The following is a 20,547-nucleotide window of genomic DNA, read 5'->3' on the forward strand; positions in this document are numbered from 1 at the left end:
ATAGGGCACAAGAGTCTAGAAGACAAATCATCTATGGGCCCCAAAGGGCGGAAAGGCCGGATGGATAACTGAATCGAAAGAAAAGACCGAGGGCGCCGACTGGAGCAAGGAAACCCATTGTCGCGACGTCTCGAACGGCATATGGCCATCCGAACAGATCGGCTTTTCATCTTGGGGCAACTGGTGGAGCGTGTGATGCGCGTGTGGGGGTCCGCCGTCACAGGTTAGCGTGCACACACGTGGGAATTCCACGTGCTCTCGGACCGCCCAGGAAGGAGAAGGCCGGGGGGCGTTGATGATAGAGGAAAGCGTCGTCGATGAGTTGCTGAGTTGCGCATCTAAATGCGGAGGCCGGGGTGAATAATGGTGTGGCTGACGGGGGGCTGACACTGCTGAGGGTGGCGTAAGGCTGAGCGACAGGGATGCGAGCGGACGTTGCACGTTCCCAGCCGCACGGCGCAGAGGGACGGCGTCGCAGCGATATTATGAAGGCACCCCGACCGCCCAGCCGGCATTCTACAGCTGGCTTTCTCAGACCAGAGACCTTCTTACCGCTCGGAAAATCGCGCACCGAGGACGCCGCGAGACGCCCGCGACTTCCGCTGCCCGCCATCTCGCCGTCGTGCGCTCGTCGGCCGTAACTGGTCCCCGAGCCCGCAGGCGCGACCTTGGAACAGCAGGTTTCTGCCAGCCGGCCATTGGAGCGTATATCGCCCGAGTATTCGCGACAAGACGTATCCTTTTGCTGTCCTGCTATGTGAAGGGACGGTGACGTGGACCGCCGCTCAAATCGCCGCTTGCGCCGCCATTCGCTAGCCTGTTCACCACAGCTGCCCGTAGCCCAGGCCCCAGGCATCCGCTGTGCCCCAGGTTAAGAAGGGCCCCACCACGACTGAATAGTCGCGACCACTCGGCCTCGAAGAAATGGCTGGCATGGAGCAACTCGAGGTCCACAGCAAGGCATGTCCTCTTCCCCGCCGCATCATTCAAGCCTAACATTTGCTAGTCATACCTTGTTCGCTGGGTAAACGTCTCTGCTGGACACACCATTTCGTGGAGCATACAGCCGCATAAGAAGTCGATTAACTTCGGTGTCTTTAAGCACCCTGGAGCGCCCAACGGCGTGGCACCGAACCTGACCTCTACCGCGACCTTCGAACCTCCTCCTACGCCCGCCCTCGAAGTCCCCGGTGCACGCGGCCGCGGCGGCTCAACCTCGCGAAATGACAAAACATTTGTAGCCGAGAAGCTATCGGCAATTGGGCTGAAGCAGGTGCACTGGGTCGGAAAATGCGAGGCTGACAAGGTGTCCATGGGGACATGGGATGTACCCGAGGGCGAAGGCGGCATGTATGGGCTGGTGTTCGACAACACCTTTTCGAAGACGGTGTCGAAAACAGCGACATTCGTGCTGATGACGTACCCCACGAACGCGCCGCCCAAGTCTGGTCACCACATGCACTACGCCCAGAATTTAGCAGGAGCGAGCTCGATCAGTCTCGGAGCGAAGTCAAGCCCAGGTCTAGGGCCGGTTGCGGACTCCTCGGAATCGTTACCGCAGTCTACACTCACCGATCGCCCTAAATCCTCACACCCCTCCACCAACGCTGCCTCTGTGAGCTCCAGCTTCCTCACAGGCGTACTGCAGAAGAAAAGAAGGAAGAGGAACCAGGGATATGCGAGGCGTTTCTTCTCGTTAGACTTCACATCATCTACGCTATCTTACTACCGAAATGATCATTCTTCAGCCTTGCGCGGCGCAATTCCTCTCTCGCTGGCCGCTGTTGGAGCAAACGAAGAGTCGAGGGAGATTTCAGTCGACTCAGGCGCCGAAGTGTGGCATCTCCGCGCAAATAACGCTAAGGATTTCAATATGTGGAGAGACGCCCTAGACCGAGCGTCTCGGACTGCGGGGGCCTTAGCTTCACCAACGCTGCAGATTCCGGATAAACAATGTCGAGCACCGCATGCCGTAAACGAGACGGAAGAGAACGAATGGGCAAGAGTGGAAGCTCTGGTGGGCAGAATTGCAGGCACAAGAGATGCCGTAAGGAGACTCGCACAGGACACAGACCCTAAGTACCAGTCCATGCCAGGCCTGGGAATAAGCAAAGTGCAAGATAGCTTGTCACCAAGCCCCTCCGAGGGGGATTTGGTTGACTACTTTCATGATGACAAGGGCGACGGCAGAAAGGCCTTTTGGAAACGAAAAGCCAGCAGCTCTGGCGGTCATAGTCCGTCGAGTTTGTTTCGGAGAAGCGTTTCTGCTCAGACCGCTATCGCATCTCCGGGCGCTATTCCTCCAGTCCCACCCCTACCGAACGGAAATCTATCTGTACCAAAACGACATGGCCACCTGAGTACACACCAGCCACAAGAAGATGGTGTCCATGATCACTGCATGGCCCTACTTCGCGACCTAGATGTGGTCGTCAAAGAGTTCAGCGAGCTTCTGGCTGAGAGTCGGCAAAGACGCATGCCGGCGCCTCTTTCGACTGTCTCCTCAAGACGCAGTTTCGACTCGCAGGAGTCTGCGGACGAGTTCTTCGACGCCACCGATGGGGACACCGTCAAGTCCCAGCTCCTGACCATTCGGCGCGACAGCGAAGAGGAACAGGAGCGTGATGATGTATCAGATGGCGAGTCTGAATCTTCATCGGAAAACGAAGGCGCTGGATTCTTTGAGAAGCGCATGTCTCGCGAAGTCCCTTCGTTATTCCCCACAAAACCGAAATCTCTATCACCCTTACCACTAAAACCTGTTCAGCGTCGGGCTAATGTCCCTGCCGCAAAGTCGCAACCACCCAGCTTGATAGCCTTCCTACGCAAGAACGTCGGAAAGGACCTCTCAACCATCGCTATGCCCGTAACCTCCAACGAACCCACCTCCGCCCTCCAACGTCTGGCAGAACAGCTGGAATACAGCGAGCTTCTGGACGCAGCTGTAAACGCCTCTGCAGAATCAGGAGAACGCCTCGTCTACATGGCCGCCTTCGCCATCTCCTCCTTCAGCAACGCCCGCGTCAAAGAACGCGCGACCCGCAAACCCTTCAACCCTATGCTCGGTGAAACCTTCGAGCTCGTCCGCGAAGACAAAGGCTACCGTTTCATCGCCGAGAAAGTAGTCCACCGCCCCGTGCGCATGGCCTGCCAAGCAGAATCCCAGCACTGGACCTTCATCCAATCGCCCAACCTTTTGCAAAAGTTCTGGGGCAAGAGTGCAGAACTGAACACGGACGGTCGCGTGCGCATTTTCCTCCATGCGTCGGGCGAGCACTACAGTTGGACCATCGCAACTTCCTTCCTGCGCAACGTTATCGCGGGCGAGAAATACGTCGAGCCCGTGGGCACCATGACCATCATCAGCGAGACCACGGGCGCGAAAGCAGTCTGCACGTTCAAGGCAGGCGGTATGTTCGCCGGCCGCAGTGAAGATGTCTCCGTCCAGGTCTTCGACAACACGGGCTCTATCCTGCCCATGGGCGCGCAGGGGAAATGGACGCAAGATCTGCAGTTTACCTCAAACGGCCAACCTACCGGCAAAACCGTCTGGCGCATCGGCAACCTCGTCGACAAACCAACGCAGCATTACGGATTCACTACTTTTGCCGCCTCCCTGAATCAGATCACCCCCATCGAAGCCGAGCACCTCCCTCCCACAGACAGCCGTCTACGCCCCGATCAGCGCGCCGCCGAAGATGGAGACATGGACCGCGCGGAGGCACTGAAGGCAAGGTTAGAAGAGAGGCAGCGCGCCAGAAGGCGCATTATGGAGGAGCACGGCGAGGAGTGGCGACCGCGGTGGTTCACGAAGGTGGGCGCTGCCGAGGCGAGTGCGCTGGGGGACGAGGAGGTGTGGAGACTAAACGGGGGGAAAGACGGGTATTGGGAGTCGAGAGAGCGCGGCGAGTGGGACGGTGTTACCGAAGTTCTTCAGGTGTAGTTCTTTGTACTCTTATTTTTTTTGGTTTTGAAAATGGTGGGGTTGGGTTGAATGGCACAATCGCATAGATTAGGAAAAAGGGTAGGGGTTGGACTGGTGGTACTTGTCGTTTCCATTTGTTGCAGGATATCCAATGACAATCCAGATCGGTTTCTTCTGTTGCACACAATTCGAGCCAAAATTTCACGAGAACCCATGCAGTGGACATCGCAAACGCACGTGAAGATGATTCTTGAATTTTCTATACCAGCTATGCAAACGGGGTGGGGTATAGCAATGGAATAGCTAGCTATGCAAAGCTACCGTGATGAATCTCGTACTATGAGTACGCCGAGAAAGTGGAAGAAGACCGTTCCGCCTTTTATGTCTCCAAATCCGAAAAGATCCCCGAGTCAGCCTGATTCCGCCATAACGCCGAACAAATGCAAGTACTGGGTCTATCCAATGTTTCGCACGAGTCGAAAGTAAGTCCGATGGAACGGTTGCTCTCTCTCGTTGGGGTCGTGTGGGGGTCGAAAGTCCCAAAAGGCAGACGAGGAGGGACGAGGGAAAACAAGGGCCAGGCCTTTTCAAGGCCGTCACGGAAGATAATCGGTGAAGGGGTCCGAAGTCAGTGAGCGGCTTTGCTCAGATGTCAATATCGACACCAATGTCCATAGAGGCAATGATGTCATCGTCCATCTTCGGCTTCCTGAAGGTCGGCAGGCCCTTGCGCTCCGTCTTCTTCTTCTGCGGCTGCGGTGTGGTGGCCCTCGACGAGTCTCCATCGAAGAGAGCATCGACCTCAAGATGCTTCTTCCGGGCGGCTTTCTCCTCGGCCTCTTTCTTAGCTGCCTCTTCAGCCTCCTTCTTCCTACGCATCTCCTGCTCTGCCCGCCTACGATCCTGCTGTTTGGCGTGCCGCTCTTCTAGAAGAGCCTTGCGAACACGCTCTTGTTCAAGCTTCCGGTTCCGGCGGTTGAGCTCAGCGAGACGAGCTGCTGCGGCTTCTGACTGGGTGGGGATCTTGGGGGCGGGGTTATCGGAAGCGTGATTTGAGAGAAGGTGCTCGTACTTCTGGGCTTTGGCGATGCGGGCGTTGATATCGTCGTCGGTCCAGAAGCGCTCCTCAAGGTTCTTGATGTCCTCGAACTTCTTCTTAAGAAAGCTCTGTGTTGGTACTTTCGTGTTGGTGTCTGCGAGGGACTGCTTGTAGGTCTCGAGATCGGTGTCGGTGAAGCGCTGGTTGGACAGGAACTGGAACTGGTACTCCTTCTTCACAGTACCGTGTTGGCAAATGACATACTGATCCGTCGCAATACGCTTGCCGTTCTTGCCTTCGAAGACATAAGGCTTGCCGGTGGTAAAGCCTAAAAGAGGGTTAGCCAACATCCAAATCATCAAGGCAATGGAGCGTACCCTTGATCTGTGCCATCTTGTACAGAGTCCTTCGTTGAGGATCTTGACCAACACCAATGCGTCCGAAAGTGCCCGTCATAGCCTCGTCAAAGCCCGGGTAGAAGCAGACTTGCGAGAAGAAGCCACGGCTAACACGAACCGACTCGAAGTGTACAAGGGTCGCGGGCTGCTCTTCGCGAGCGACTGGCTTGACACCCTCGTCCCACTCCACTTCGCTCTCGCCCTCCGCATCCAGATCAGAGCCGCCGTCCCGATCTCCTGAGCTTGAACGCCGATGACCATTGCGACGGTCGTCCTGGCGCCGTCGCTGCTGACCACGCTGCTCGCGCTCGCGCTTGTATGCCTCCAACCGGTCATTCGTCTTGGCCTTGACTTTCTGCCGGCTGCTCTTCCGCTGAGAATCCTCGGGCTCCTCGGAGTCAGCCTTCCGCTTCAGCATGTTGGCCGCGCGCTTGGCTAGGTCGGCCTGGAATTTGGCCTTGCTCATCTCTTCTGCTCGTTGACCCAAGATCTCTTCTCGCTCCAGCTGTGTCAAGGCCATGATCCTTGCCTTGTCCCTGGAGTCGATGAACCTGCCCTCGAGCGGGTACGGCACACTGGGGTCTCTCGTCGGAACGTCCTCTTCGCGGTCTGAGTCGGACTCGTCCATAGCGTCGGAGCCAAGAGAGGAGTGGGGCGATGAAGCCGCAACCGATGAACTGGGTGGCGTCAACGGCATGTAACGAGCGGTTGAGCGAAAGGGGCACGGAGAAGTCGGGCAAAGCAAGAACGGAGCGGGCCAGAGATATATCAAAGGCGAGTAGAAGATGAGGGAAGGACGCAGAAGTGAAAGAGGGAGCACTCACGCTTCGCCTTCCTCAACGTCAGCATCTTCGTCCCCGCCAGCGAGGGCGAAGAGCTCGTCGTCAATATCATCCGCCGACATTATGACAGCCGCCGAACGTCAAAGGTGAAGTCGCGAGAAGCGGGGTGTGAAAACAACGGCGGTGTTACAGGCGCAATCGCGGCCGGCCGTACGATGTCGGGGTGCGGGTGAAGACGTGAGGAGGAGCAGAAAGTTGGGAGGAAGAGGGGGACGGGCACTGGCAGCTTATGAGAAGACGCGCTGGGCGCAAATTCGCGCTAGGCCCGAACTGGGCTAGGCAGGCGGACCGTGCCCTCGCCCGCCGTCGGTTCGCCGCTGGTGACGTGACACCACCATTTTCGAGGTCGACTTTGTCACCGCAACCGGGTACAATAGGCCCTCCGCCATTCCTTTCACTTTCCTTCCTGTACAATAGATTCAATCGTTATGTCGACTGTGCTTCTTCCTACGCGAACATTGGCCCGCGCCGCCGCTCATAATCTCCGATATCCCGTCTGCGACTTGCTCGCGCCAAGTACCATCGCATGTGCATCGCGGCAAAAGGCGCGAATACACAGCACACCCTCAAAAACCTCAGCCGCCGCCGCCGCCATCGAGCCCTCTCCCTCTCCCGAAACCACCAGCAATGGCACCCCAATCAAGCCCCTCACTAGGTCCCAGCGCGATTTCCTCGACTCCGCCCTCCGCGTCAACCAGGCCGGCGAGCTCGCCGCCGTCCTCATCTACACCGCGCAGACACCGCCCCTCCTCCGCTCACACCCGCACCTGCGCCCGCTCATGAAACACATGCACGACCAAGAAGCCGGGCACTTTAGCTACTTCAACTCGCTCCTCGCGAAACACCGCATCCGGCCGACCGCCATGTACCCAGTTTGGCACGCGGCCGCCACAGTGCTCGGGTGGGGAACAGCGGTAATGGGCCGCGAAGCAGCCATGGCGTGCACAGAGGCCGTGGAGACGGAGATCGGGACGCATTATAACGAGCAAGTTAGGGTGTTGCTGGACTGGGCGGAGAAACTGGAGGAGAGAGGGGAGAGTATGGGCGACGAGCTAGGGACGCTAGTGGGCGAATTGAGGAGGATTAGGGATGAAGAGTTGGAGCATCTGGATCATGCGGTGGAGAACCATGCGAAGGAGGCGAGACCATATGAATTGTTGACGAATGTTATAAGAGGCGGTTGCCGGACAGCGATTTGGATTAGTGAGAGGGTGTAGTGTATGATAAGAGAGACTTGTACATATTGTACTATACCGCTGTATATATGGCATCATGTAAGACGAATCAAGATTATACGCGATCACATTCGGTCAATGGAATTATGAATTGATGAAAATGCTCTGAATCTGCCATATACCGGAGCCCCGTCAGGCGCCAAAGCAAGAACCCACATTCTCAAGACACCGAACGCCATAGTATGCTGGACAACGCCGATACCTGAACTGCGCCTACTCAAACCCACCACCTAGCGCACTCAGCACGCTCCTCTTCCCCCTCGCCTTCCCCACCTTCCTCAGTGCGTCCTTCCTCTTCTTCTCCACCCTCTCCACCATCGCCCTTCTCTCCGCCTCTCGTGCCTGCGCATGAATATTGCTCCTCCCTGTGCCACCCCTTCTCACACCACCTTCAACCGGCGTGCTAGCCCCTGAGCTCGACCGCTCGCTTACGTTCGAGAAGTTGCTCGTCGCGCGGCGAAGCAAGGAGGGGACGCGGAAGCCGGGTTGATGGGGCCCCGCGGACGGCGAGTGGAAAGCGAGGTTACTTGCGTCGGTGGTGGAGTCTGAGGATGTGGATGTGCGGGAGAGGGTGAGGCGGTCGATGATGGGCTGTTTGTGAGTAAGAGGCGCAGGTGCTGGGGCTTCCTCGCCGTCTGAATCCGAAATATATTGCGAGTCGGGGACCATGATGCGGGGGTCTTCGAGCAGCTCCGAGACGGAGTGTTGAACATCGGCGAAGGACATGGGTTTCCTTGTCATAGCGTCGGAGGCAGCGGTGCGGCGGAGATGAGGTGGTGGACGGTTCTCTTTCTCTTGAGAGTCTGTGGATTTGCGCTTCAGAGGGTTGGCTGGAGTAGTGGTGGTCGCCTCGTTGGCCTGGGAGTCTGGGATCGAGATGTCCTGGCTGCCTTCCTTGTTTTCCTCGGACTGAGACTGTGAGGTCTCCGCAGCCATCTCTTCGGGAGCATCGAGGAAGTCGTAGTCAGGGTCATCGTAATGATCCATAAACGTCTTAAAGAAGGCGGCTTTCTTAGCGTCCTCAGCTGCGAGACTGTCAGCATTGTATTGAGATGCAGAGGAATGTCAGCTTACCGATCTTGCCGATACGTTCATCAGCAATCAGTGCCTTGGTCATCTGTCGGAACTGCGCCTGCTTCTTCCGGCGGCGCATCTCGGCCTCGTCTTCGTCATCGGAGATATCAAAAGCATCCGCGCCAGCTCTTTTCCGCAGGTTGCCACTCATGATATCTTTGTAGAGCTGGTTAATGTTCTTTTCGTCATCCTTCTTTGCCTTCTCGCTGCGAATTGTTAGCGAGGACTCCATGTTTGCCTACGGCACCAACTTACGCAAAGTATGCAGCGATCTGTCGTTCATCGACTTTGATGTCATTCGAATCAATCATCTTAGCAAGTTCTTCATCCTCTTCTCCGCTCTCTTCATCACTTGCGCCTCCAAGCCCAGCGTACTCATCTTCGGACTCTTCGGCCTGCTCTTCAACGGCATCCTTCGCCCAGGACGTCTTCTTGTTGAAATTGTCGATCGCTCGTTGCTTCTTCGCAGCCTTCTTCATGATGGTGAAGACGTCTTTGGCTTTAGTAGGTTGCTCCTCGACTTCAGGATCTGACCCGGAAGCAGAGTGATCCTCGTCAACATCAGACAGCTCGATAGGCGTTTCCTTACGTCCTCGACGAAGCTTCCCCTTCCTCTCCACAATCGGAGACTCGGCAATGGGCAGCATGACAGTCTCGACAGTAGAGGGAGGTGGAACAAGACCAGAAGGCGAGCGAGAGAGGAGGAACCCAGCATCCTGGGTGGGTTCTGGAACATCCGACAGTTGGGTGCGTGAGAAAGCTGGTGAAGTCTCAATGAGCTGGCTGATTCCCAGGTTGATTTGCGAGACAGGGCCTTCTTGCGAGTAGCCCTGCTGGGAAGCGAGTGTTTGGCTGTTAGGGACCAGGAAATCCATCCCTTGGCTGAAGCTTGCGCCAGGCTGAGTATCTGGAAGACTGCGCAGGAAATCTAGCGAATCCTGTTCGGGTTCTTCAGCCGAACGAGCCTCTTCCAGGTTCGCCATCGTGCCGGCGAATGCTTGTGTCAGGCCGAGGGCTGGTGCTGGGTTGCCGAAGCCAAATGCGGCCATAGCATCGTCTTGGGTTGCTACTTCGGTGGGTGAACCATGCCTGGGCGACTCATCCTCGCTCTCATCCTCTTCGTCAACCACGACATTCCTGGTTCGCTTGGCGGGTGCCTTGCGAACAGGAGCATCATATTCCTCGTCCTCTATATCCTCGTCATCACGAAGCTGCTCCTCCAGTGGGGCATTTTCAGCCTTGTCTTCGTCTTCGTCTTCGTCAGCCATGTCGTCAACCAAGCCATTGGACTCCTCGACAGTTTCATCCTCGAGCTCCTCTTCATCTTCCTCTTCAGATCCAGATAGCTCAACCTCAGCTTGGTCCTCATTCTCGTCCACTTCTTCGCCTTCAGCAGCGTTCTCCTCGCCGCTGGCGGCGTAATCTTCGTCCTCAGAATCGTCGCTCGAGACTAGCCCATCACCAATCTCTCCATTCTTCTTAGCTTCTTCTCTTTCGAGTTTAGCAAGCTTGAGGTCTTTTTGCCTCTGTTTCTCAAACTGAGCAACCATATCTTCGACCTCCATCTGTCGCTGCTCCCGCTCCTCCTCGGTTTCGACGTGGATACCCTTTCGCCTAAGCTCCTCGATCTTCTCTTTGCGCTCCTTTTGCGCTTGCTGGCGGCCCTTCTGTGCGAGGAGTAGCTGCAGCTCTGCGTTATTCATCGACTTTCGACCCTTCGACGTGTCCTTTCTGGGGGATGTCAAATGAGCGAGACGACGAAGGTGAAGCAACGCCGGTGCTTCCGCCCTCTGCTTCTCCGGAAGTCGATCGAAAACAGGAAATCTGCTCCTAGGCTTGACGACTTCCAGGTCATCTTCTGAATCAGACAATTCAACCATGGCTGCTGCCACGGGATCCCTGAGTTTCACCCGCGCATTCTGAACGGTAACCGTGTTTGACTGCGCTAGTGATGGATTCAGTGGTACATGTTGGAACTCTGGGGCTCGGCCTTTGCCCTTGTCGATCTTTGCAGGGCGTGGTGACGCGCATTGATCCTGAGGTGTTGTTGCCGCGGGGGTTTCTATGTCTGTGTCCGCGACGTCTTTCTCGGGTACATCTTCGAAAGCTGGAGGGCTCGTAGGTGGCGTATCGTGAGTCTGGTGGCCTTCGACATTCGGTGACGGAGGTAGTGAGCTGCCATCGGGAGTTGGAAGCCCTGCCGTTTCCGAGATATCGTTGCCCTGGTTGAATCCGAATCGAGCCAGAAGGTCCTTTGCGCCATACCTCTTTTTCGTCTTCGCTTGATGTGTAAGCTGCATACCTCGACGGATCTTCTCTTGCTCGCGGACCATCGCCTCCATGGCTTTCTTACCCGCCTTTCGCGTAGGTTTGGACTGTTGCGTTAGCCGCCTGCTGTTCTCTCCATCGGAGTTGCTTTCTGACTCCTCGTCTGACACACGACGCGTAGTCTTTGCGCGTTTCTTCGTCTCCCGTTCCTGCCTCTGCTTTGCCAACCTTTCGGTGCGTATGCGCTTAACTCGCTCCTCCAAGTCGGTATTATGTGTAGGTTGTGTGGAGGCGTCTGAGTCCTCATCGGCCGTATCGACGCGTCTGTTCTTCTTTGCGACAGGGGAGTTCTCTGGCGAGACGAAGAGGCCGCGGGAGGATCGCCGAGATCGCACGCTAACCAAAGGTGAGCTAGGAGGGGAAGCTGTCTTTTCTCTTCTAGACAGTAATCGGCAGGTTTTGTTCGCGCGTACAGGGGCCTCGTCTTCGTCTTCGCTGCTAGGAGTCGGGGCGGCTCTCGGCCGATCCTCGTGCCCTTTGGCTTGTTCCTTTTCGGGTTCTTGCTTGCCTGGGCCCGCCATGAGCCGCTTCTTCATGCGCTCATACGCGCCCGCGCCATAGTCGTCTTCCTCGCTCGCCGACGTGTCTTCCGTGACATGGGGCTGTAGGCGTGACAGGAGTTTTCCGCGTGGAATCCGGACGGGTGCATCGTCATCCCCCGACTCTGAATCGCTTCCGGCGAGCTTAGAGAGCGCGGTCATAGCGGGAGACGTTTGCATTGTGCGTGTCTTTCCAGGGGAGCTTCTCGTAGCTTCTATCTTCGAGTCGGAGTCCACGTCCATGGGTGTTCCTGTTTCGTTTTCGAGCAATGTGGAGCGTATGGGCGATAGTTCGCGTGGTGCCATTGTGAAAATGGACGAGGAGCTGGATAGTTCGGTGTAAAGAAGATACGTTCAACTAGCTTAGAGCTTGTTAGAAGGCTGCAGCAGGCATTCTGGAGGCTCGTTGGAAAGAATAGCGGTGTCTCTTGGAGAATTGGCGTGTAAATGGTCGTGGCGGGGATTGCATTTGGAGTGGAAAGTTCAACGCGTACGCGAAACGCGACGTGAAGTGGCCCAAGCTCAAGCTCGACGCCCCGCCACCTGTGGCTCGTTCAGCCTCGAGCCACTTCCTCTACTGTCAGACTCACCTCACTCCATTCCTCCAGTCCCTCGGCTCCCACTCTCGCTCTCTAAGCACCGCAGAGTGCTTGGCAGACAGGAGAACGGCACGGTCAGGTTCGACAATTGAAACATGCAACAGCGGTCAATCCTTCCAGCCATGTCTCACGGTGTGGAAGTCTCTCCACTGCGCTCCTCCGCCAGGAGTCTTCCAGGATCGGATGGCACCGCCGAACCTCAGTCCCAAAAGCTGCTGATTCACGGGTAGCGCCCCCAATTCCAAAATCCCCCACAGCACCAGTCCACAGTGATTGGGTCGGCCGCGGACGGATCCACCTCAGGAAGCCCAAAGCTTCTTGGAGTTGAATATCGAGAATAAGAGCGGCAAGCGGTTACTGACAATAGATCTCGGCAGAAGAGGATGGAAGGCAGAGACAAGGCTTGTTTCTTCAGCCCTTGCTATCGGCACGATTGCTTTGGTCAGTCAGGGCAGCGAAGCTGGCATACTGTCAAATACGCTCCATCCCACGAGCATTCTTCAGCTGTCGAAGTAATTGCCCACTCCATGCAGGCGACCTTCGTGTTCTGCGGCCTCTTCGGGAGGAATGGCCTCACTTTCGGCCCCGTAGACTGCGCCGCCCATCGCTGGTAGCAGGCTGATGTCATCACCATCGGCAACCGATGAAAGGTAATTTCCCAGAAACCTTGGGACCCTGCTAGGTCACGAACATATCAGCACTCGTTCATGCGACATCATTCCCTGGCCACCAATTTGCGATTGTCAAAGAGCTTATGAGTTCCTTGGCTGGCAAAGTTGAGCATCCCCGAAGTCCACGACTGGTAGTCTGTGCCGGCAAAGTACCAGGACCTCGGCTGGCCTTCGCTGTACAGTGCACTGCAGCGCAACCCCGAATTCCAACAGTTCAGCGCTAATTGTCAGAAAGTATGTGGCTCTTTTACCCGGGTGTTTCGTTTTCATCAGTCGATTGTATCCAGTACGGCTAGGTGCCCGGGCTGATCGGGTGCGCCCAGCGATCCGGTCATCTCCAGTTCGTTGCCTCTTCCCCATCAAACTCATTCGGGTTACCTGAAAATAGCATCAGCTTCCGCTTACGTGCAGTTGAAACACTCGTACCCCAGATTGAAGGGCTTTCGCCAAGGGGAGAGACAGCACCAGCGAGGAAATCGAGCGCGAAGCTGGCAGATCTCCAGCGAGCGATCATCTGACGCCATGCAGAACTCCTTTCTTTATTTCGTCCTTTATGGACGCTGACGAATGTGGAGAAGCGCGCAGAAAGCAAGATGCACGCCGGCGCGAGTGCACGTGACGGGAATGCCGATCCATTACGCGTCCACAGCGCGACTACGGTTCCAAGCCAACCTGCTACACGTTGGATATTCAGGAGCTCCATCGGTGGCACGGCTCTTTTGTTCTCTTCACAGTCGGCGAGGCTCCGCGAACGCGACCGTCCTGTGCAACTCAGTTCGCTTCCACCAGGCTCAAAACATTGCCTTGTTCAAAAGTCGCAGGTGGTGCGCAGACAGAACCACCCAGCAACAGCAACGGGTACTGAGACACGTCTCGGGCCAATCGCCATGGCCCGCGGGTCATTATAGAATTAAAGGTTTGTTAAGGTGAGGCATAGCCGGCCTCACCAGCGCTGGGGCACGATGAAGCGAAGGCTGGAGATGCTGATTGCGACACTCGCTCAGGCAACGACAAACTCGATGCGGCTCTTTAGGGCTGTGCTGAAGAAGCTGAGAAAGTGCACGATGGTGTTTCTTGTCGCCGCGCGGTGGGCGAGTAGAAAAGCCGTCTATGTTCGGCCTAGCGCTGTTTCATCGCGCTGCCCCTGAGCAAAGCTCCCGGCGCGCGCTGGAGAATCGGAAGCCCAGCGGCGCCATCGCAGCCGTCGCGGCGATCCGCTGCGATCCTCGAGCACGCGCATCTGCACGCTTGTCGCGCTCGAAAGCGCGCCCGAGGGCCATTGAGGCCGTAATTGCCTCTTTCCCGCGCAGCAGAGACACAGGGCTTAGTCGTGGAGTCCCCGTGCTAAATATACCCAGCCCTGCGCACAGGGATGACAGCTTGCATGCCAAGCGGGTTTCATGGTCGTCCCGATGAAACGAGTTATCCTCAAAACAAGAGCCATCCGCTCCGCCCGGGAGATTGGACGATCAATGACTTTCCTGACGGCCTGAGATCCAAGCGTACACCTGTCCACCCAACTAACAAAAGCGCCGCACCTTCTCGAACACTTCGATTTTGAGCACACGACTGCCTCATCTCTCCCCAGCGACTTCATCACACCTCCCGTCTACCCTGGCCCATCCGCAATTTCCGGCATGAGAGTGGACTCTGCGCGCGACTTTGGATAACATGGAGACCGACGATTCTCAACTCCTCCAGTACAGCACCCCCCAGCACAGCAATAGCTTCAAGCGCCCGCGTCGTAGTCTGCAGAGCTCTACGCCCCTGAGTAGCGTGACGGAAAGCGCGTCGCCCTCACCTCGACTCTCGGGCCAGGGGTCGCTCACGCCCGAAGTCATCGACCACATCAATGGCTTAAAACACCTCGACGACAAGCAGATACTGCTGCTTCTGGAAGCGGCTCGCAATGGAGGTCAGTGTTTTGCGGTGTCGCGCGCGTTGTTTGCTCACGCTAGTCTAGATCGTATGCGCCTATCCGGTGCCGACAGATCGTCCATGTCGACCATCGGAAGCCGAAACTCCTCGTACTTGAGCGTACCCTCCAGCAGAGTGAACAGCATGCTTTCCGATCCCCGCTCTTCCATCGCATCCACCGACTCGTCCTTTACCCACTACAGCGCCGCATCGTCGCGACTGTCTACCGCCTCCTCCCGCCTCTCTACCATCTCTACAACTTCGGCACCGAAGAACTTCGCTTGCACATTCTGCGACAAGGCTTTGAAGTCGAAGCCTTACTGGAAATCGCATGAGGAGGAGTTCCACGAGCAGAGGCTTACCTGGCGGTGTCCCGACTGTGAGCAAATATTCCATGCTGGGAAACGGTTCCGAGAGCATCACACAAAGCTACACGTACAGCGCCTTTCAGTATCCCGCTTTGCGACAAACGCTAACATTGGCAGGGCTGTGAAAATTGCAAGCAACCAAGAGAAAGTGGTCAGCCAACCAGCCGAAAAGCGTCGCCGTGCGTCAAAAAATATGAGATCGTTATGCATGACAAGGACGCCTGGGGCTGCGGCTTCTGCGGCTGTCTGCTGACGACGTGGGAAGAGAGATGCGAGCACATCGCCATGCATTTTGAAGAAAAGAAGTCAAAGTGGAACTTCACCAACGTTATCCTCGGATTATTGAAGCAACCGGACGTGTCGGAATCCTGGGCCAAGCTATTGTCGCAAAGGCACGGTGATCAACAGAGCTGGCCACGCTTCACGTGGGAATCGAAAAAGTGCAACCGACTAAGGTACAAGCTGGAGACAAAGTGGGACACTCGGGTCTTTGACGTCGACAAGGTCGTCCAGGAGACGTATGAGTTGGCGGAGATTGAGTCGGCAGATTCCACGGAAACCGCAACCGAGCCTACGTCTGAGGCAGCAGAGACCACGGAGCAAACCGAGACTGTCGATTGCAAGATGGAACCGTTCGAGTTTGGAAGTGAGCAGCGCCTCCAGAGCTCACATGGCCTTCCGCCTGAGAATACGTTGATGGATCTCGATCCAGTGGAAACTCCGCAGACCATGCATCAAGAGTTACACCAATCTCCATGGCCCGTCACCACCGACATGTCACAGAATAACATGACCGCCGATGATGGCATGAGCACTTTCGGGGGATTCAACGCCAACATGGCACACATGTCGACAGACTTCTCGCAACCGGTCAATCAGGGCTTCCACTCCAGCTGGCCGAACGCAGGGTTCGTATCGACGCCGGACCTCGTCGCCTTCCAGCAACCGAATTCGTACATAAACTACAACGCGGCACCGAAAGAGGTCGTGACCGTCCCAACGTCGCAATATGCCCACTTCGCGCAGTACCCGAGACAAAGCATGCCACCAAACTTCGGTCTGCATCATTCCAGTAGCACAGGCTCGCGGCGATTCGTACCTAAGCTGATCAACATATCGAGTCCAAGCCACCGTGCGACACACTCGGATCAGCCTCCACCACCTCCACCCAAAGATGATCACACCAACCGATTCTCCAGGATGATCATGCGAAGGCGGCCTAGTAATATCTCGCAGCATACTGTCGTCTCGCATAGGGATATCGGATGGAATGACGAGCTCAACTGGGGATAGAAGCTTCACCAATACCCCATCGGTGGAGCTCGATACTAGCCGGCAGGTTCCGGTACCGTACACCACTCTCCTTGCCTACAAACAAACAAACAAACAAAGAAAGCCTCACTGAGAAAGTGATTCCGAACCTCGTCGTGGAAAGGCTGTCGGATAAGACCGCAGCCGTAATACCCGAGGGCGAGCACAGTGTCACCTCAACGGAGAATTTCCATTACTCTTATTCATGTCCCTCTTTCACGTCAAGCCTGGTGAGAAAGGCTGTAGTAGGGTATACCCATAATGTATTTTGCTATTGACTGATGTTTGGCTATGTCAACTCTTTCCTCGCGCCCTGTTGAGCAATACTGTGGAGCAGCTACTATTGTAGTGTTTGGACGTAATACCCCGGAACTTCCCATACTGCTACTGCCTCAGTTCATGTACGTGGTCAAGAGATATAATGAGTTCGTGTTTATAGAAATTGAATGCTTCAATGAGCTTTATGTGCGTCTGTTGTGTCTTTGCAGTAGATTCCCGATCCGACTTGCAGCTAACCAATCAGACGTGCAGCTGTTACCTGCAGCCTTCCCCGCGGACTTTATCTTGTTCTGGTTCGCCCTAAGGTAGGCCTTTCTCTCCGCACCGTTATCACACCTAGCCGATTTCGCATCCGCTTATAAATGTCGCACTGCTCCTATATAGGTACTCTGCCGTCTGGGCCGCATTTCTTCCATACCGGACCGAGTCACGGATCCTTCGCCTGTTTTCAAACAGAGACGCGGATGAACTGATAAAGACCAATCGCCCCGCCAGCTCTCACTATTGACCCATATACCCGCACAATCGAATTCACGACTCCTGGTACGTCTCCCTGGCATCCTTGTCAAAGAAACAACAACCTTTCGCGTCGACGCTCTCACCTTAGCGACCATGGCTATGTCCAATGCTACTCAAGGCGCCATAATACTCACAGTCTTTCTCCTGCCCATCGTCACATATCTTTACTTAGCCCGCAGCCAACAGAAAAGCTCAGCCGGCCCACTTCCCCCGCCAACCGAGATCACGAATATTTTCATCCATCCTATCAAGTCGTGTCATGGCCTGACGGTACGATCCGCACGTCTACTTCCTACGGGCTTAGACCTAGGTATGTTTTCCGTCAACTCAACTCGCCCTTCGCCACACTGATCATACTAGACCGCCAATGGATGTGGGTTACGTACCCGAACTACGAGTTCTTGACTATCCGCAACTTATCGAAAATGACCCTCATCCGGCCCACCTACAACGCAGAAACTGATACCCTGGCTGTGACCGCGCCAGCACCGGACTCCATAGACGAGAAACTGCATTTCGAAATCCCAGCTCATCCCTCCTCGGAGTGGCTCTCCGCGAACACCGAAGTCGTAAACGCCAACATTTGGGGCCACGAGACATCCGCTCACGCTTACTCTCCATCCCTGACCGGCCCCTTCAACGCCTTCTTCGGCAAGGAAGTCAGACTCGTGTACAAGTCGCCCTTCTCAGACTCCCCACGGGCCTTGGTATCGAACGGTAAGAAGTCTGTCCTCGGCAGAGACGCCTCAACCATCTTCCCAGACCTGATGCCCATCCTCGTCGGCTGCGAGTCCAGCATCGACGAACTCAACACACGCCTCCAAGCCGCCGAGAGCCTGTCCATCGACGTGCGCCGCTTCCGGCCCAACATCCTGGTCAAGGGCGACAAGCCGTGGGACGAGGATCGCTGGAAGACTATCCGCATCACGTCTAAATCCGGGAAGGATGTTTTTACGTCGGATGTCACGCAGAGATGCGCGAGATGTCAGGTTCCGAATGTGGATCCCGAGACGGCGGAGAAGCATAAGAGGCAGCCGTGGGATACGCTCATGAAGTATCGCAGGGTGGATGAGGGGATCAAGTATAAGCCTTGCTTTGGGATGTTGTGTGTGCCAAGGGGAGAGGGCGGGATGCTGGAGTTGGGGATGAAGGTGGAGGTTACGGAGGTTACGGATAAGCATAGGATTATTTCGGGATTTTGAAGAGGTGGATACTGGCATGGCATGTAGGTGGCGTGGCGGATAAGTTAGGGTTTAGTGAGGAGTTAATTTATCTGTAGGACAGCTTTTCTGACTCAGGAGACCCGTTTGCTTTAAGGGGTCAGACATGTCAACCGCAGAGGATCAAACAAATAATTAGGTGGCGCTCCGCGAAAAAGACGACACTACGTCTGCTTAGTAGGTAGCGCCATCACCGTTTTGAGATGCAGCATTCCCCTCCCTCTCCGCCTCTTGCCTAGCCACCCCTACCCTCTGGCTCCCCAGCGACCCCATCGGCTCATTTCAGCACCCTCTCGCCAACCCCACTGCCAGCCGGAAATACACCATGACAGATAAAGCCGTCAAGATGACGCGCAGCCACATCGGCAGTGACAGCGGTGCAGCCGGGGCGGCAGTACCGCTCGCATGTCTGCGCTTCTCAGCTCTCACAGCCTCACCCTTTAGCGCTTGAATCCCAGACTGTCTATCCACAAGCCAGTGCATTCGGTCGTAGAAGTTGAGCATCTCGCTAGAGAGGCCTTTGGAGATGTATAGTGCGCGAGTTTCGTTGCGCTCTTCCCGTGTCCAGTGTGCCGTAGCATCGCGGAATTTTGGGGCGAAGACCCGAGCTTCGAGGGTGTTGATAGGGAGCTGGCGGGTCGCCGTCGGGGATTGGATATGCGGTGGGACGTCGCTTTCGTTGGTATGTTCAGGTTCCTGTTCGGTCGGCTGGCCCACGCTATTCTGGCTTCCTTGCTCGTGCGCATTCTGCTCGCTCACATCCTGCTCTCCTCCATGCCCTCCCTCATCCCTACCGACCGGCACGCCCAAGAATCCCTCAGCCAAGTCCTCGAACAAATCCACGCTCTTCCGAATCTTCGCCTCTACGTCCCTCATCATCTCGATCCTGAAGTCATAATCCACACTCGCTCTATACTCGTTCCTTGCGCTCGCTTCCTCGGAGTCCACATCGCTAGTCCTGCTGGCGCTGGCGCTGAGCAAGACGGTACGGCATAGCGGGCAGGTGTTCGCTTTGGCCCATGGACCCGTGATCCATTCTAGCAGACATGTGGCGCCGAAGACGTGACCTGGGCAGCCAGGTACGTCGGTGATGCGGAGGGGGAAGTGAGAAGCCGCGTTGAACGACTCGTGGCAAATGAGGCAGCCGGATGGGCTGGATGGTGGCTTGTAGTCGGAGGTGAGCGGCCGGAGGTGCTTCAGGGACCAGAGGATGAGAGAGCGGGTGTGTTTGCAGGACATGGTAGGGGAGGGTTGTGGAAGCAGCTGTTACGTCAAGCCGGGAGGTGGAAGGAGAGCATGGGAGTCGGAGGCAATGTCGAGGTGTCCAGCATGTAATGTTCTGAGAGCGCGGTTGTGGTGGTTGCTGAGATGCCAAGCTTGAAGTTAAACAAAGGGCAGTGTGCTCCGGAGGGAATCGGTCGGCGAACTCGCACGTATTGGACATTTGTTAAAACCTTTGAATGCCCTCAGGGACGGTACCTGGGCAATACAAAGGACACTGTTTCATCGCCTCGAAAGCCACCTTCCCTTGGCAGGCGCGACTAGCAACTTCTCTCTTTGTTACCGTCCGAAGACATGAAAGAGTATCACGATGCTTCAGTTCAATGTGAAGGGTGGATGTCCTCTTGCGATCTGTCCTTAGCTGCTGCCGGGGAGCATCTTTAGAGCAACTTCTTCGCCTCCCGGGAGCTCTTGCTCAGCTGCGGGGCCCACCGAAGAGCGTTCATGCAGGAATGAGGTCAAGGCTTCGTTTGGTGGTTGAGGTTTAGTGGCTGTGTGGCGCAGCAAAGTGGGGCTGTGTTAGTTTGGCCTTTTCCCGTCTGATTCGACAAGACACAAACCCAATCATCTGTCATGAACAACATCAGAAGCTGCCAGTGCGCAATGCAGGTCGAGTACCATCTAGCTGGCATGAGAGCTGTACTGCGCAGATGCAGGATAGCACGCCTGCCCCGTCCGCTCCCAAGGGCGCTGATGAGCTTGCCTCTTCCCTCTCAACACTTATCACGTCCACAGCCTTACGAAGTCAAGCACAGAGCTCAGGACTTACAACGCAGAAAACTTCTCTAGCGTCGCGATTCCGGCCATTCTCATGCCGCATCGACTCCGCTGGACCTAGTGTTGCTGCGATTCGAGGGCAACTCCCATATCCGTCGTCCCCTACTTCTGCCGCCCTGGAGAAGTTATCGGGGCAGGACGGCTCTCACGGTCGGGAATTCTCTGGATATATGGCGTGCGTAGCAGCTACCCTGGAGGCCTTCGCAGGTGCGTGCAATGGAACGT

At 56.0% G+C, this 20,547-nt stretch overlaps 7 protein-coding genes across 7 annotated transcripts; 4 read left to right on the plus strand and 3 right to left on the minus strand.

The window, feature by feature from the left end:
• Positions 1–497: 497 nt before the first annotated feature.
• Positions 498–4,108, plus strand: BU26DRAFT_457791 (uncharacterized protein). The gene is made up of 2 exons (XM_033824953.1): positions 498–960; positions 1,007–4,108. Exons 1-2 carry the CDS (start codon positions 925–927, stop codon positions 3,941–3,943), a joined length of 2,973 nt encoding a protein of 990 aa, XP_033682837.1. The 5' UTR covers positions 498–924; the 3' UTR covers positions 3,944–4,108.
• A 258-nt stretch (positions 4,109–4,366) lies between these two features.
• BU26DRAFT_519647 (plus-3-domain-containing protein) lies at positions 4,367–6,393 on the minus strand. Its single transcript, XM_033829113.1, has 3 exons — positions 6,187–6,393; positions 5,342–6,039; positions 4,367–5,292 (listed from the first exon to the last, which is right to left on the minus strand). The coding sequence occupies exons 1-3, from the start codon at positions 6,264–6,266 to the stop codon at positions 4,571–4,573; spliced, it is 1,500 nt and encodes a 499-aa protein (XP_033682838.1). The 5' UTR covers positions 6,267–6,393; the 3' UTR covers positions 4,367–4,570.
• Positions 6,394–6,554: 161 nt separating this feature from the next.
• Positions 6,555–7,519, plus strand: BU26DRAFT_519648 (COQ7-domain-containing protein). The gene has a single exon (XM_033829114.1). It carries the CDS (start codon positions 6,633–6,635, stop codon positions 7,419–7,421), a length of 789 nt encoding a protein of 262 aa, XP_033682839.1. The 5' UTR covers positions 6,555–6,632; the 3' UTR covers positions 7,422–7,519.
• Positions 7,520–7,652: 133 nt separating this feature from the next.
• Positions 7,653–11,512, minus strand: BU26DRAFT_457799 (uncharacterized protein; the record flags this gene model as incomplete). The annotated part of the gene is made up of 4 exons (XM_033824954.1): positions 11,177–11,512; positions 8,769–11,038; positions 8,514–8,719; positions 7,653–8,464 (listed from the first exon to the last, which is right to left on the minus strand). The coding sequence occupies exons 1-4, from the start codon at positions 11,375–11,377 to the stop codon at positions 7,653–7,655; spliced, it is 3,489 nt and encodes a 1,162-aa protein (XP_033682840.1). The 5' UTR covers positions 11,378–11,512.
• A 2,496-nt stretch (positions 11,513–14,008) lies between these two features.
• On the plus strand, positions 14,009–16,383 carry BU26DRAFT_321579 (uncharacterized protein). Its single transcript, XM_033822071.1, has 3 exons — positions 14,009–14,565; positions 14,614–15,002; positions 15,053–16,383. The coding sequence occupies exons 1-3, from the start codon at positions 14,322–14,324 to the stop codon at positions 16,226–16,228; spliced, it is 1,809 nt and encodes a 602-aa protein (XP_033682841.1). The 5' UTR covers positions 14,009–14,321; the 3' UTR covers positions 16,229–16,383.
• Positions 16,384–16,861: 478 nt separating this feature from the next.
• BU26DRAFT_457807 (uncharacterized protein) lies at positions 16,862–18,401 on the plus strand. The gene is made up of 2 exons (XM_033824955.1): positions 16,862–17,354; positions 17,405–18,401. Exons 1-2 carry the CDS (start codon positions 17,138–17,140, stop codon positions 18,244–18,246), a joined length of 1,059 nt encoding a protein of 352 aa, XP_033682842.1. The 5' UTR covers positions 16,862–17,137; the 3' UTR covers positions 18,247–18,401.
• A 138-nt stretch (positions 18,402–18,539) lies between these two features.
• Positions 18,540–19,686, minus strand: BU26DRAFT_519652 (uncharacterized protein). Its single transcript, XM_033829115.1, has one exon. The coding sequence runs from the start codon at positions 19,501–19,503 to the stop codon at positions 18,547–18,549; it is 957 nt and encodes a 318-aa protein (XP_033682843.1). The 5' UTR covers positions 19,504–19,686; the 3' UTR covers positions 18,540–18,546.
• Between the last annotated feature and the right edge of the window lie 861 nt (positions 19,687–20,547).

Source organism: Trematosphaeria pertusa (genome assembly GCF_010094035.1).
Source record: "Trematosphaeria pertusa strain CBS 122368 unplaced genomic scaffold BU26scaffold_8, whole genome shotgun sequence".
NCBI lineage: Eukaryota > Fungi > Ascomycota > Dothideomycetes > Pleosporales > Trematosphaeriaceae > Trematosphaeria > Trematosphaeria pertusa.

Excerpts from the sequence above, each read along its gene's own strand:
- BU26DRAFT_457791 (XM_033824953.1), top strand. The coding sequence starts at position 925 with ATGGCTGGCATGGAGCAACTCGAGGTCCACAGCAAG. Across the intron at positions 961-1,006 it reads AACTCGAGGTCCACAGCAAG|TCATACCTTGTTCGCTGGGT; the intron begins GCATGTCCTCTT and ends AACATTTGCTAG.
- BU26DRAFT_519647 (XM_033829113.1), bottom strand. The coding sequence starts at position 6,266 with ATGTCGGCGGATGATATTGACGACGAGCTCTTCGCCCTCGCTGGCGGG. Across the intron at positions 6,040-6,186 it reads GACGTTGAGGAAGGCGAAGC|TTCATCGGTTGCGGCTTCAT; the intron begins GTGAGTGCTCCC and ends GACGCCACCCAG. Across the intron at positions 5,293-5,341 it reads CAAGATGGCACAGATCAAGG|GCTTTACCACCGGCAAGCCT; the intron begins GTACGCTCCATT and ends ACCCTCTTTTAG.
- BU26DRAFT_519648 (XM_033829114.1), top strand. The coding sequence starts at position 6,633 with ATGTCGACTGTGCTTCTTCCTACGCGAACATTGGCCCGCGCCGCCGCT.
- BU26DRAFT_321579 (XM_033822071.1), top strand. The coding sequence starts at position 14,322 with ATGGAGACCGACGATTCTCAACTCCTCCAGTACAGCACCCCCCAGCAC. Across the intron at positions 14,566-14,613 it reads GGAAGCGGCTCGCAATGGAG|ATCGTATGCGCCTATCCGGT; the intron begins GTCAGTGTTTTG and ends ACGCTAGTCTAG. Across the intron at positions 15,003-15,052 it reads AGCATCACACAAAGCTACAC|GGCTGTGAAAATTGCAAGCA; the intron begins GTACAGCGCCTT and ends TAACATTGGCAG.
- BU26DRAFT_457807 (XM_033824955.1), top strand. The coding sequence starts at position 17,138 with ATGGCTATGTCCAATGCTACTCAAGGCGCCATAATACTCACAGTCTTT. Across the intron at positions 17,355-17,404 it reads TCCTACGGGCTTAGACCTAG|ACCGCCAATGGATGTGGGTT; the intron begins GTATGTTTTCCG and ends TGATCATACTAG.
- BU26DRAFT_519652 (XM_033829115.1), bottom strand. The coding sequence starts at position 19,503 with ATGTCCTGCAAACACACCCGCTCTCTCATCCTCTGGTCCCTGAAGCAC.